General features: G+C 36.4%; 1 protein-coding gene across 3 annotated transcripts in view; it reads right to left on the bottom strand.

The window, feature by feature from the left end:
- Positions 1 to 14,416, bottom strand: part of LOC126965238 (fatty acyl-CoA reductase wat-like) — a 104,292-nt gene that overhangs the window by 20,536 nt on the left and 69,340 nt on the right. For all 3 annotated transcript variants that reach the window (XM_050808729.1, XM_050808731.1, XM_050808730.1), the window contains exons 4-5: positions 6,607 to 6,729; positions 1,803 to 1,928 (exon numbers count right to left, since the gene is read on the bottom strand). In XM_050808729.1, the coding sequence (XP_050664686.1) occupies positions 1,803 to 1,928; positions 6,607 to 6,729 (249 nt within the window). The remainder of the gene's footprint in view (positions 1 to 1,802; positions 1,929 to 6,606; positions 6,730 to 14,416) is intronic.

Below are 14,416 nucleotides of genomic sequence, written 5' to 3'. Positions count from 1 at the left end.
GAACTATCCGTATGTTAAAATTTAAATTTGAATGAAATCAAATATAAATATTGTGAATAACACTAATTAACTAATAATAAATAATCTAAATAATACTTTGTTGGCATTAATTCGTCGAATATCCCAAAAACATATAGTTGGAAAGAGAAACTCAAAATCAATCTAATGGTACCGATAAAACAACAGAGTGAAGCGATGCCAGCAACATTATTATTAAAAGTGTGAAAATTATATTATTATTGTAGTTGTGTAAGTATTAGTGTTGGCTAGGTAATTTCAAACAGTACTTAAAAAGTCTTGATCATACAGAAACGCAAACAGAAGCCTTGTATACAAATACCGGCAACAATAGGTCAATAAATTAATTATATCCACCCCATTGAGTTTTCAAAGTTTTGTTACGTTTGGTTAATGTTCTGAGGAGGAAATAATATAGAATGAAACATTCATTTTTGATTCTTTAACTCAGTATTTTTAATCTAAGCCACAGTTATCCTTATCGAGCTGATTTTAGTCCTCACCGCGTTTCTGTATCTTAAAACGCCTGACCTAACGTATTATTTAAAAACAATTATTATTTGCAATTATAAGGTAGAGGGCCCCTTTTAACAAGCATCTGTTCAATATAGGTGTCACCGACAGCCCACTGTGCAGAGCCTGCACGGAGGCGGACGAAACGGCCGCACACGTCATTTTGGAGTGTAGGAGTGTGGCCTCATACCGGGCCAAACACCTGGGGTCACCGAGGACTCTCCCCGAGGTCATGGGTGACATCAGAGGTTTGATACATTACCTTGAGGAACTGGGGTGGCAGGATTAGCCGCCCTCCTCACCACGCAAAATAGGCGCGCTGTAGTCGTCGAGTTGCGGATAGTAGCCCGTGATAACCTATAACCTATAAGGTAGAGGGCTATGCTCGGAGTTTCCCTGCGAGATCGAATCGGAAATACGGAGATCCGTAGGAGGACACTAGTCAAGAAGAAGAAGACACTACACAAAGTGACTGACATAGCCCAGTTGGTTGCAAACTAAGTGAGCAGGGCAATTAGCTCGACGGACAGATACAGACCGTTGGGGCAGTAAAGTCCTCGAATGTCGACCACGTACTGGAACGCGTAGTGTTGGTAGGCCCCCCACAAGATGGACCGACGATCAGGTCAACATTGTCGGAATAGGTTGGATAAAGGGCAGCGCAGGACCGATCGTCATGGCGATCCTTGGGGAAGGCCTTTGTCCAGCAGTGGACGTCTTCCGGCTGAGATGATGATAATAAGATAGCCCTAAGGAAGTATGCATTTCCGATGACAATTTTACAGTTTCCCGATATTTCGTTTTTACGTTAATGTAAAAGCCATAAAAGGCATTTATTTTCTCAAAATTGATTCCTTTAGAATTCTTTTTGATGTCATTTCTAGTATACTAGATACTACTACCGCTTCGGAAACAAATTGCACTCTCAGAGAAAAGAAGCGCCGAAAGAAACTCCCCCCAGCATTATTTTATTGCGCTCTTTTTAATAAAAATATACAATATTGTTTTGTCATTGCTATTGCTGTAAAATTATCATAATCTAGTCCCAGGCTGTCCGATCACTTAGATATTCAGCTGTGGAGTAGTAGGATTTACGACAGAGCGATTTTTTAATAAAACATTTAAATTTATTTATAGATAATGACTGAACAGTTGCTGGGACTATATTCTAGAAGTATATACATATACCCTTAAAGCTTTTATGTATCTTATTAAACCACCATGGTCCACGGATCCGTCACTAAATATTATATGAAAATAATGTTTTTTACCTTTAAGCCTTTCATATTCCTTGCTAGATCCAGAAGATATAAAGGAGCCTGCACATTAGTCGCCAACGCCGCACGTAAATGTTCGTCAAACTTTACCGTAGCTGCCGAGTGGAATATGACGTTTACCTGGAACATTATTAAAAATAATAAGTCTCATTGTATCGGGAAAACAGGGATGTCACAATAGAAATCTATATAAGAAGTGACACAGCCGCGTAGAACATATCACTTTATAGACCATTAGCAAAGGAAGAATTGATTTAGTATTATGATGTGCGGTGACCATCGAGATCAAAAGAGCACATTTTACTAAAAGGTCCGGAACGCTCCTATGATACCTCTGGTGTTGAAAGATAGTGAAGCGGTGATCACTTAACAGGGGTGATTCCCAGGAAGAAGCAACGTACGGGACGTTGCTTCTTCCTGGGAATTCTTGCTACTAGATCCACCAGCTTTTTCACTTATAGACGGTTACTTATACCCTAAGCCCTGGAAAAAACTGGTGTTATCTAAGTTCTCTGCTCCTACTACTAGTATAGTACTAACGGCAGCACTGGAGATACCATAAACGGCGGCTTTAAAGGACTCCCACCGCAATTGTCGGGGTCTCCAAGCTTCTACCGAGATCTCCGTTGATGAGATCTCTGTTGGTCAGTTCTCGATATGGGGAAATCGAACCTAGTTCCAATAAACCCCCGAAAGTCTCATGTTAAAAGACTCTTTGATTCTTTTTAGATTATTTTTAGTAAAATATACTAGGTCTGGAAACTGTTAGCATAAACAGACCAGAAGTCAATGCATCAAGCAAGCCCATATTTTCATTATTATTCTAATAAATTACAGTGTATTTGGGACATAAAAAGGTAAATTTTCACCAAATTACGTGACAAAAAAAATGGTTTTGAAAAAGATAAAAATAAAAAACCAAAGACTTGGTTTTTTGAATTTTTCACATAAATTTTGAGGTAATGTCAACAAATCGTAAAAACAATAGTTGTACTTAGATCTTTTTATTACCTACAACTTTGCCATTTGACTTATTTCGATAGGACTTGCAATTTTGCCGGAAATCTATATAAACCGTTTTTTACCCCCCTTTTCCACTTCCCGACCTCAAATCGCCCGTAATTTTTTTTCCTTTCATTTTTGTTATATTCTCTTCCATTTCCAATGGGTTTCTTCCTGCTATTATTTTTTTTCCCTTTTTATCATTTTCAAAGGCTTCAGCACTGGCCTATTTTGGAATATTGCTGTCGTCTCTTGTCTGGTGCCCATTTTAATCGCTGTTAAAGAATGACTGTTGGAGATTGATAGCGCTGAGCCAATATCAGCAGTAAGTATGTCTAAATAGTTTGCCCATATATGGTGCTAGCACTAAAGTATGTGCTAATCTATCATGCGCTTTAAGTATTAGTTAATGGTGATATTGTTAGCATAATTAATATTTTATTTGATATTATATGTTATTCACGTTTATGATGATGCTTCTGATGTCACTAGTCCCAGCGGATACTCCCAATAGAGTTCTGCTTGCGCTTTTTATCCATAAGAGAATGTCGCCACCGGTGAAGGCTAAGGGGAACTTGCCCAAAGCCAATCACAACAGGTGGTGTTTAGTATCTAGGCACGTAGTTTTCATTTGATTCCCACATAACTAACGCAGCCGGTTGCGTTGGTATGCAAAAGCATCCAACATCTTCCTAAAAGTTTGGTAAAGTTTACAATAACGTATTGGTAATGGCGTTATTATATATTCTAATTATCTGGTAAAGAATAACTGTTTAATATTATATGTGCGAAAGATTGAATTTTGATAATCGAGATTATCGAAAAATAAATAGTTTTGGTAAAAATACATAGTTTTTAAATATAATATAATGAAATTCCAAAAGGAGGAGGTTCTCAATTCGATCGTTATTTTTTTTATGTATATTATTATGAACACCTGTGTGTACATACATAAAAAAATACCGTTTTGTACGTGAATGAATCTTTCATTCACGTAGAAAGGGCATTTTTGGTAGTTTGGCAGACGACAGTTTGGACATGTTGTGTTTGTTTCCTTCGCAAACATTTTCAGTTAAGATTAAAAGCTGACTAACTTAATAATTAAGTTATAATTTATCAGTTCAAAATGTGTTTTTTTTTGCTTGATTTTTTATTAATTTTGCTTTGTGTTTCTATTTCTCTCATTTTAATATTAATTTACATTAATTAATTTTATCTCATTTTAATAGTAATATGTACGTAAATAAATGTGGAGTTGATAAATTCGTTGTTTTAAAATGTGCAAATTTTCAACATTTCATTATTTCCGCAAATACCGACATCCCGCGGGATTGAAAATTCGAAGTCCCGTAAATGCCGAGATTGAATACAGGCCGCGGGATTGGAAGCCCTAGTCTAAGTATTACTGTGTTTCGGTCTGAAGGGCGCCGTAGCAAGTGAAATTACTGGGCAAATGACACTTAACATCTTATGTCTCAAGGTGACAAGCGCAGTTGTAGTACAGCTCAGAATTTTTGGGGCTTTTCAAGAATCCTGAGCGGCACTGCATTGTAATGGGCAGGGCGTATCAATTACCATCAGCTGAACGTCCTGCTCGTCTCGCCCCCTATTTTCATAAAAATAAAACACCCACCTCTAAGTAAACGGTGCATATATTACAATAATTACTTCGTTTTTATTATTCTTATAATGAAATAATGTCACAGCAGAACTGTAGGTCTAATTTTTTTCTCATTCAACAATAAAGCAATAAAACATAAACACAGAGAGTGGAAATAAAAAGTACGAGTATCTTAGAGATAGGACTGCCATGTTCAATAAAATCGGTTCAATAGTTTAGGAGTTCATCGTGGACAAACAATGTGATCAAAGCAAATCACTTTATTCATGTGAAATGACTCTTATGAATGTCAAAAGTTTTCATTTCTTTTTACAATTACCAACACTTCGGAAAAGGTTGAGCCTTAAAGAGAAGAAGTGGCTTCTACTGGGTGAAAGGAAGAATCCTACAAAATTTCAAGTCTCTACGTCGTAACGTTTCAGAGATATCGTGGTGTAGATAAATACACACATCAAAAAAGTCTTTCATATTATAACGTTGTATTTTATTTTTAAAATAATATTTTTAGGGTCATATGATGTAAAAATAACAGTTGTTGTACATATTAGAATATACTTCGGAAACTAAGGTACATAAGCAACTAAACATTTTTTTAACAAAATAAAATTTCCAAAGAAAATGAATTTATTGTGAAAGAATAGGATAATTTAATACAAAGTATGGCCTCCTCTGCTATACAGAACTTGTCGGCAACGATTATTCATTGAATTAATGAGACAGTTTATGTCATTTTGTGGTATTCGCTCCCAATGGAATTGTAGCTGTTGGGTTTTGTCACTCCGTCCAAGTCCTTCAAATCACGTCTCTGGAGCATGTCCCATGCGTGCTCGATGGGGTTGCGATTGTGCAGGCCAGGGCAATACCTGGACGTTCTTCGTTGCCAAGTATTGACTGGTTCGCCGAGCTGTATCTGAACGCGCATTGACATGCATTAACGTAATAACGGAGCCAAAGGTTTGTGCAAATGGATGGACATAAGGTCTGAGAATATCCTCTACGTAATTTTCATCGTTCATGGTTCCATTTACAAAAACGAGCTCAGTTCGCCTGTTCTTCATAATACCCGCCCATACCATAACTGTTGAGCCGCTGTAAGGATGAACTTCCTGAATGCACCTGAGCCTTTCAGTATTTCCGGTCCGACAGTACACTCGCACCCTTCTTGTATCAGGGCTAATCGCGACTCATTGGAAAACATAATTTTATCCCATTGTTCCTCCTGTTTGTCCATGTTCCGAGTTCTCACCATTCATTTCGACGAGCGCGATTCCCGTGACGTATCGGTGGGCACCTAATTGGGCGTCGAGCTCATAGGCCGTACTCATGCAGTCGATTTCGCACAGTTTGGGGACTTACATCAACACCACTTGAATTTTGTAGCCTCAAACTTATCTCTCGAGCGGTTAACATCGGCTGGCGTCTTGCAGTCAGTTGTATGTACCGGTCTTGCCGAGTGGTTGTACTCCTTTTACGGCCTGAATGCTGTTCAGCGGGTTCCCTTGTATTATTGTAGCGCTGCCAAAGACGACAAAGAACACTACTATGAATGCCAAAATGCCGAGGTACCTGAGATTGATTACTTCCCGCTTGCAACATCCATACAGCTCTTTGCATTTCATTTGCCGTCAAATGACTTCGCTCAATGACGTAAAGAATATCTAAGAATTCAATTTTGTCGCTTACTTTATTGAAATGGTTGGTAAAATTATAAAATCAAGACTAAACGTAGCAATAAAAACGCACTTAAATTCAAACAAATTCCCTTTCATTTAATTTTATGAAAAAAACAAAACATAATCGATTTTTTTTTTACAACCAGCCAGTATGTCATCAATAACAAAAAAGTTTACATACCTTTGCCCTTTGAGTGAATAAAGACTTAGAAAATAATTAATATAAATGGTAAATTTGTACCTAATATCATGCATGTTGCTTAAACTTTTTTGATGTGTGTAATTAAAGAGAATATGTAACGTGTCATTTAGGTACTATTATTTAACCTCGGTCATTCTACCTAAAAGTTCAAACAGAGCTATTGTTTAACAACAATATCATCGACATAAAACAAATACCAAGCTAATAACGGCATATTATTTATGCCTTACTGTTGTTTAATGTCTCTCCGTGTATGGTAATGGTATTAGCTATTATAACAATAATCTTAATAATACTGACCTTTTCAATCAGCATCTGTCGGTCAGTTATGGCGAGACCAAGACCATATGATTCACAATCAGCTGGGACCACAACTATTTTATGACGAAACTTCGGCATTACTTCCTTGAGACGATCGAACATCTGTAACAAGAAGAATATTTCTTCAAAATAAAATAAAATCTCGTAGGGATACAACGGCTTTTGTTCGTTATAGATGCGATATCACTTAGAAACAAATGTGATTTAAATAAGACACTCTTAAATGATTAAAACGCGTGTAATTGTAACTGTTTTTACATTATATTTTTCAAATACCCCCACCGAGGTAATAAATGGCGCTAAACTTCATAATGACAACTATGTCAAATACTATCTTTGACTCATTTCATCTGCAGTCCCCCTGAAAACGAGATCTGGAAAGGTCTTGAAACGTCGGATTAACTAAAATAAAATTGTAATTTTTACGCAAAAATATTAGATTTTGATAATGTAATAACAGTTAAATTACACGCGTTTAAATCCTTTAAAAGTATTTTATTTAAACTCGCTTTAATCAAAGAAAATACTATGAACAAATGTGATCTCTCGCATGCGACGGGCAATGGCTGGTCCATGCGATATTCTATAACGGGCGCTACTTGTGGTGGCTGGATGATGTTCTCATTGAGAACTATGCTTTATGTTGTTAATTATACAACGTGTTTATGTTGAATTCCCATTACTCCATGGTATTAACGAGACCGTTTATTAGAATCGAATGGTGCATGATTTTTTTTTAAATTATATTATTATCCAATATCAATGTCAAACATCTTTACGAGAAAATTGGCACCGCTGCATACTAAGAGCTTCAAATGATGAATGATTGTACTTCCTACTTATCAATGAAAAATATGTCACTATCTTCATTCATTGATTATTAAATCCATTAATCAGCTTTGTAAGTATAACTTTGCCAACGTCGCTAAGATTAGAACTTGGCGTACTGGCATTGGCATTTTAGAACACATGTTCCTTGGACTTTTTTTTTCTTTTTAGCTATAGATTATAAGCCCTAAAGTCTTGGGAATCCAATATAAAGTTGTATAAAGCTAATATTTACATAACGTTGTTATAATAATACCTTTCTGTATATAGATTGTGTATGTTACTTTAAATTAATTTACTTGCTCGTGTTAGTAAGAAATTAAAATAAATTAATACAAATTATTTAAATCACTCGAATCTGCACTGGTAAATGTCAGTGTTAGATGTCAAGATATTTTTAATGAACCTAATTTTATTTTTTACTTATCATAATATCTTTTTTAACCTTCTGTGCGATTTGTCTTTATTTATTGCCATTAAGTGTAATTATTATGTATCGTATAATATTATATAGCACCTAAGACTTTTTTATTTTGACGAATCACATGTTATTCTGTTGGTAGTTCATAAATAAAATAAATAAGTAAGGACATGAAATTAGTTGCATCGCTTCACATATATTGTACCTAATTGTAATAATTTGTAAGGTAATTCAGTTAATATTAATTCAAAAGAATGGCATTGAGTTTATTACCACTTCTTCTCAGTACAGCTTAACGTTTCCGAAAAAAAGCTTAAATATGTTTTTTTGATAATCAGTTCACTGGGTTATGAATTATATTTTTAAAAATTATAAACATGAAATACTAATAGAATGACGATTAATAGTCGAGTGGTTAGTGAGCCTTCCTACTAAACGGCTTCGAACACCCCTAGGTGCAAACAATTATAATATGATGAATATGGATGTTTGTTTCAGAGTCATGAATGTGACATTCATCATGTTAACACGAGGAACAAACATAAACTTGTTATGCCTACTACTCGGTTGGGTCGAGTTAGTAAGTCTTTTGTTGAGCGATGTATACATTCATTCATACATTCTACAATATGATCCCAGAAAATGTATAAAACTAATGTGTTACGAAATTTGAAAGAATAACGTTAAAAAACGTATGTGTGGGAAAGGTTACTATAGCATAAACGATTTTCTTAATGACATCACGGACTGGGAATAAAGCGAACACCCTCCGGCTCTTTAATTGTAAATAAAAGGCATTTATTTTCTCAAAATTGATTAATGAATAAAAAATGTTTATTGTACGATATCACATCTGAGTTTCTTGCGCCCATTCTTCTCAGGTCTGAGGCAGACTATTTTGAATGACTGGTAGTTTTTGACGTTAAATAAGTGATTTTGAATCCTATTTTGAATAAAAATATTTGAATTTGAATTATATTAGTCATTTACCATGTGCTGAACGTCCTGCTCGTCTCAACCCTTACTCTCATATAAAAATGCAGAATCGGAACGTGACGGACGAGCATCAAACCGGGGGAGCCGTGAGTGTCAACGTTTCTACCTTTTGCGCAATCAACACTTTTTATTTGGTAAACACGAGCCCTGTGTTTAAATAGAAGGGCTTTTTTAGAGGTCTGTTACGCAACGCAATTCAAAAGAAAAATGGTTCAGCGAATTCGTTATTTATACGCGTTGCCTTGACAATATAATATAATTATTACACTTCATATAAACAGTTAAAGAGCTAATTAAGATCTGTAAAAAAGGCTATAATTATATTCCGGATAGAAATATATGTTAAGGTTAATTTACGTGTTATATTTAAACCGCAATATTAGTGTTTTATTCTCTCCAGCTAAAATTATTAGTCCTTACAAATTCGATAGATGGCGTTGTGTATTTTCTACAACGCTGTAACGGAAGACCATTTATGTTTGCCTATGCTGTACCGCGGATCTTCCACAATACACAAGCGAGACGGGTCGCAAGTCGCTGCGAGTGCAGCAGTCGCTGACGCTCCGCACCATCTCCGGAGCACCACGCTTCGTACGGAATCAGGTCATCTCCAGAGACCTGCGCATGGAGAGCCTGGACGACTTCGTCTGTCGCCTGAGCACCTCTATGTTCACGCGCGTCGATGGAGCGCGATCCCAGCATTTGCGTGGCATCGCGCCATATCATCGACGACCGCCGGACATAAGAGGACTACCACGTGACCTAATCTCCTAGGACATGACTGCTTCCTCGCCGCTGGCTGATGGGCGCTCACCGGTACACTAACGGCGGGCTCGACCTCGCTGAGCGGCGGGCGCAAGCTTACCACGGACCTACAAGCCGGCTGCAGTCCGCAGATCGCTTGCGACACTACGCGGGCTTGATCGCACTGTATCAAGAAACCACCGGACATGACACCACGGACCAACCGGTCCCACCCAGTGCCCCGTCTGTATTTGCAGGCGGCTTTTATACTACTGAAAGGGGCCATCGCCCTGAACAGTTACTCCGAGGCCCGTAAAGACCTACGCGGAAGACCCACCAGTTTTCCACAATACAATTCTCTCAGCGAATTCTCCAAAGAGAGTCCGCTTGCGCGTCTCTCTCCTCGAGAGAAGGTCGCCTTCGATGAAGGCATAGAGGGTACCTGCCCAAAGCCAACTGCAGGTGGTGTTAAGAGGTTAGGCACCTAGGTTTTTCACGTGAGTCCCACATAACCAACGCAGACTTAGGCTGCGTTGGTATGCATGAGCATTCACAACCTCCCTCCCGTCGTTATCCCGAAGGGTAGCCCTTTCCCTTTGTTTGGGCGCAAATAAAAAAAAATGCGCAATAGAGATTACAAACATACAGTATTTATACATTCATACACACATACATAGTATATACTATATACACACTTTCACAATACTTTACTGTGTTCTTCTTACCATCATCAACATCTTTTCTCCATTCAACTCACAAGCACACCGCCGGTCTGAGGTCCTCCGAGTTTCCTTAGGAGACGCCCCGCAACTGTTGTTACTTGTTGCGTTTTCTTTGCGACCTCCACGGCCCACGTCCTATGTCGCTATAAAAGCCTTCAGGGCTGACAGCATAGAGGAGGTTTTTAGTCGGTAGTGGGGAACGACCCGAGTCCAACATATGGGCCCCGTTTCGGGGTGTTCAATACGTGAATGTATTTTAATCCCCTCCGAAAAAAAAGAAATTCCGCGCTAGACTTTAACCACCACCTTTTTTTGCCACCAAACTATACTGGTCCGCTGTATAGCAATCAAAATCTATGATCTCGTCCGTGTTAATGAAGGTCAAAGCCAAGTCAGCTGACCACTGCAAGCTGCAAGCATTCCTCCTAGGTGACATGTGAGTGTTTTGATTCGAATCATCTCCGATCGGCTTCATTGAAATGACGGTGAGTGCTCAGAGAAATAGTTGTGGTTGATACCAGCAGCCAGATTCCACACTGACCTCTACTATATTGATATTCGCCATTTTGGCGTTGTTGGCCATGTAGCGAGAGTCTGCGGTACTAAAACTAGTGATGATAACCTCAGCAAACATCGATAGGTGGTGGGAAACTATTTACAAAAAAAAATTGTGTACTCTATAATGTTGATTCTTGAATTTAAATAACACGGAAAACGAACGAAATTATTTCAAAATGCAAAAATACTTCAGAGTATTGTACGTTCCTTCGCAGCAATTTGTATTATAAGTCAAAATTAGTTCTCTGGACGCTCGCGAGTGGCGCTTTAAATAGGCACAAAAAAATTGCTGTCAAACATATGGAACAGCCTGTCCATTGGTATTTATACAGGTTAGTGGAATTCCACCACCGGACATTACGTAAAAATGCAATACTCCACCCGCATCTAGATGTTAGTCGGTATGCGTTTTTCAAATACCAAAATAACGGTTATAAATATAATGTGAAGAACGGTTTCGAAAACTATGTATTTTTGAATACGTATATGTATTCTAAGACTTGATATTTCAAGCGGCAGCCTTTTTACCTCGTTCGTTTCGTTAAGGAGTTTTACCACGTTTTTATACTTTTTATATTATTTATCTTGTGTACTCATTATTTATTTATCTATTTATTTAAGCAAACTTTACAGCATTTCTATTCTACAGATTAATTCTATAAACTATATACATGTATTGCCTTTAACAGAGTTTGGCAGATTAGATTATAATGAAATAATAACGCTAACAAATAAATAATAAGTAATTATATAAAATAAAGAAGAAAAAGTCCTGAATAATGTGTGCTTGTGATACATGATTATTAAACAGATATGTATAAAGTGTGTATGAATATGTGAGAGTATTATGAGTTGTGAGTAGTGTGTAGTGTTCAGTCTAATGGGCATCGTTCTCAGCTTGGGACGTGTGCTCGATCACTGAGTTAATAAATTTATTACGGCTGATGAAAAAAATGTCAATATCGTATAAATTTACTATCCTGTGCAAAACAGAATGTCTGCCATAGTTAGTACGCGGTTGGCCAACGTCGAAAAGACGTCTACTCCGTGTATGTGCTGTACTTGGTAATTTGATATTTATAAAAATATTTTATTGCTACGTCGGCATTTATAGTTTGAGATTATTATTATTATTTACAGATTCATTATAGATCATTGGATGCGCCGCAATTATCTATTTTCTTTCTTGTAATTTGGTTATGGCAATTTATGGTGCCGACGGTTTCCTGAAGATAGAGAAATACCATAGACAACAGACTCATTGTCATCTGAGAGGTTAAATAATGACTGTTGTTTCTTGCGCCGCATAATAATATAACCCAATTGTCACCGAGCCACCAATGATATTTAAAAGTATAGATAGGTTACATAGACAACATTCGGTGTTTAAAAATGATACAACGCACACAATAATTTAACATTGCAATAGCACACTACATTACAATTACACGTCAAATAAGGATAGTAAATGCAATTATCCCAAGCGAAAAAGAGATAACTCTAATTTGCTATTTGCTTCGTATTTGTATAGAGAAAATACAGTTAATTCAAGTGATTTATGCCTACATTACGATTCATTCATGAGTTCATGTAGTAAAAGCTATAAAGTAGTAAAACTGCATTGAAATTTACCTAATTTCAATAATAGTGTGTCATTGATTTTATATAAAAAAAAATATTGATTATAATATATAGCCACATTGCGAATTTTAATTATTTATATATAAAATAATAAAAAAACATACAGACACCAAAACAAAACCGAAAGGTATCTACAGTAACGGTCCCATTTTTACAATTTTACTGACAACGGCTCCCAAAAAGTTTTAAGATTACAATTATTATTTTTTGTATCTTATATTATTTATGAATGTCTTTTTGTTGAGGGTTTATTACAATAAGGTAATGGGAGAAGAAGAAAATGATCCATTGATTCTTCTGCACTTAGCAAGGGATATACTGAAAAAACTCCTACGTAAACAAATAGCACTCACTGTCTACATCCGCTAGCTACCCTAAAACTTGTATTAGTAGTTTGATAGTTCAGCTACCTATATACGCACTTGTTTATTAAAAATTATAACATTCACTGCAACAATGACTTTTTTTACATCATTTCCTAAAATATTCTACCTCGATCATCCTGCAACAGACAGCATCAATATTTTGTCATTTCTGTACGTTAATCTATGATCGGCTTGGCGGCGATCGGCGTTGTCATGGCAACATATTTATTTTGTTAGATAAATAATGAAATCAAATAAAATGTTATAATTCATGATTTCTTAAGTGTGGTAAAAAGGTAAGGTAAAAAAAAATTATAGAATTACACATTCTATAATTTTTTTTTACTTTCGTAATTCGTGCATCTTCCCATAACACAAGACGGCATTTTAATGTTGTACCTATATCAAATTGTAAGCAATTCTGTCAACAACAAACAAGCGTGTGTACCGTTTTAGTATCGAGAGAGCGACTACGACAAAAGGAACCAATTGACTCAATTTAGGCGATTGATTTTCGGCGCGCTAGTGACATATCTACTTCTTTTAATACTATAATATCATTGCGAGCAACACAGTCGCAATATACGCATAAATATACGCTTAAGATAATAAGCAAATTCTTCAAGTGATCTGAACTTCATCAGTGATCAACGACCTAATCGTTAAGTTCTCGGTGTAACGCCAAGCAAAAATCCTTTTACTACACACGCCGAGAGGAAGTAACACGCACCGCGCTAATACAAAATTATATTATGTGTATACGTTGGTTGCCGCGGCGGATGTCAATATCAGCCGAAATTGTACCAATTAAAAAACAAGATTATTGGGTTGATTCGGAAAAAATGAATAGTTTAAGTAAAATTGCCTAGTTATTTTTTAATCAATCTATACCACTTTTATTCGCGTGTTCTCTCTCTATCGTATAAAGTTGTCCTTATCGGCAGTTGGCTAGTGTTTAACTACGTGTACCGCGCGACGCGTATGTATGATTAGTTATGAGTAGAGACCGGATTATATGCAACAAAAAAATGCCTAAAATATGCATGCAAATATGCAAGTAAAATAGCTAATATATGCACGAAAATCCACAAAAAGTGCCAAAATATGCATACAATTAAACAGGAAAAAATAAAAAGTCATATAATTAAATATTTTATTTCTTTATAAAGGCTTGTACTGTCAATCGTATTTGTGAAAAAAACTGTTACAAGATATACCTACTTAGGTAACAATGAAATTTAAGATTTACCTTTAAAAATATGTACCTACTACTAATTAGTACTGTTCTAAATGTTCTGTAGACAAATTGTGTCTACGATCGCTTAATAAATTTTTGTAAGCGGAAAAGGAACGTTCTACGTCTAGTGAGGTTACTGGGCAGAATTTAAATTTGAGTGCAATGTTTGGGCGTACTATGAAAAGCATCGAACGATGAGCGAGATCGAGCGTAAATATGCAAAGTTATTATATTATATTATTTTTTTTCTAAAATATGCAATAACCGTTGAAAAGGT

The sequence above is a fragment of the Leptidea sinapis genome, chromosome 7 (genome assembly GCF_905404315.1).
Source record: "Leptidea sinapis chromosome 7, ilLepSina1.1, whole genome shotgun sequence".
Classification (NCBI taxonomy): domain Eukaryota; kingdom Metazoa; phylum Arthropoda; class Insecta; order Lepidoptera; family Pieridae; genus Leptidea; species Leptidea sinapis.
Note: the sequence above shows the minus strand (reverse complement) of the source record. Positions and strands in the feature narration are given on the sequence as shown.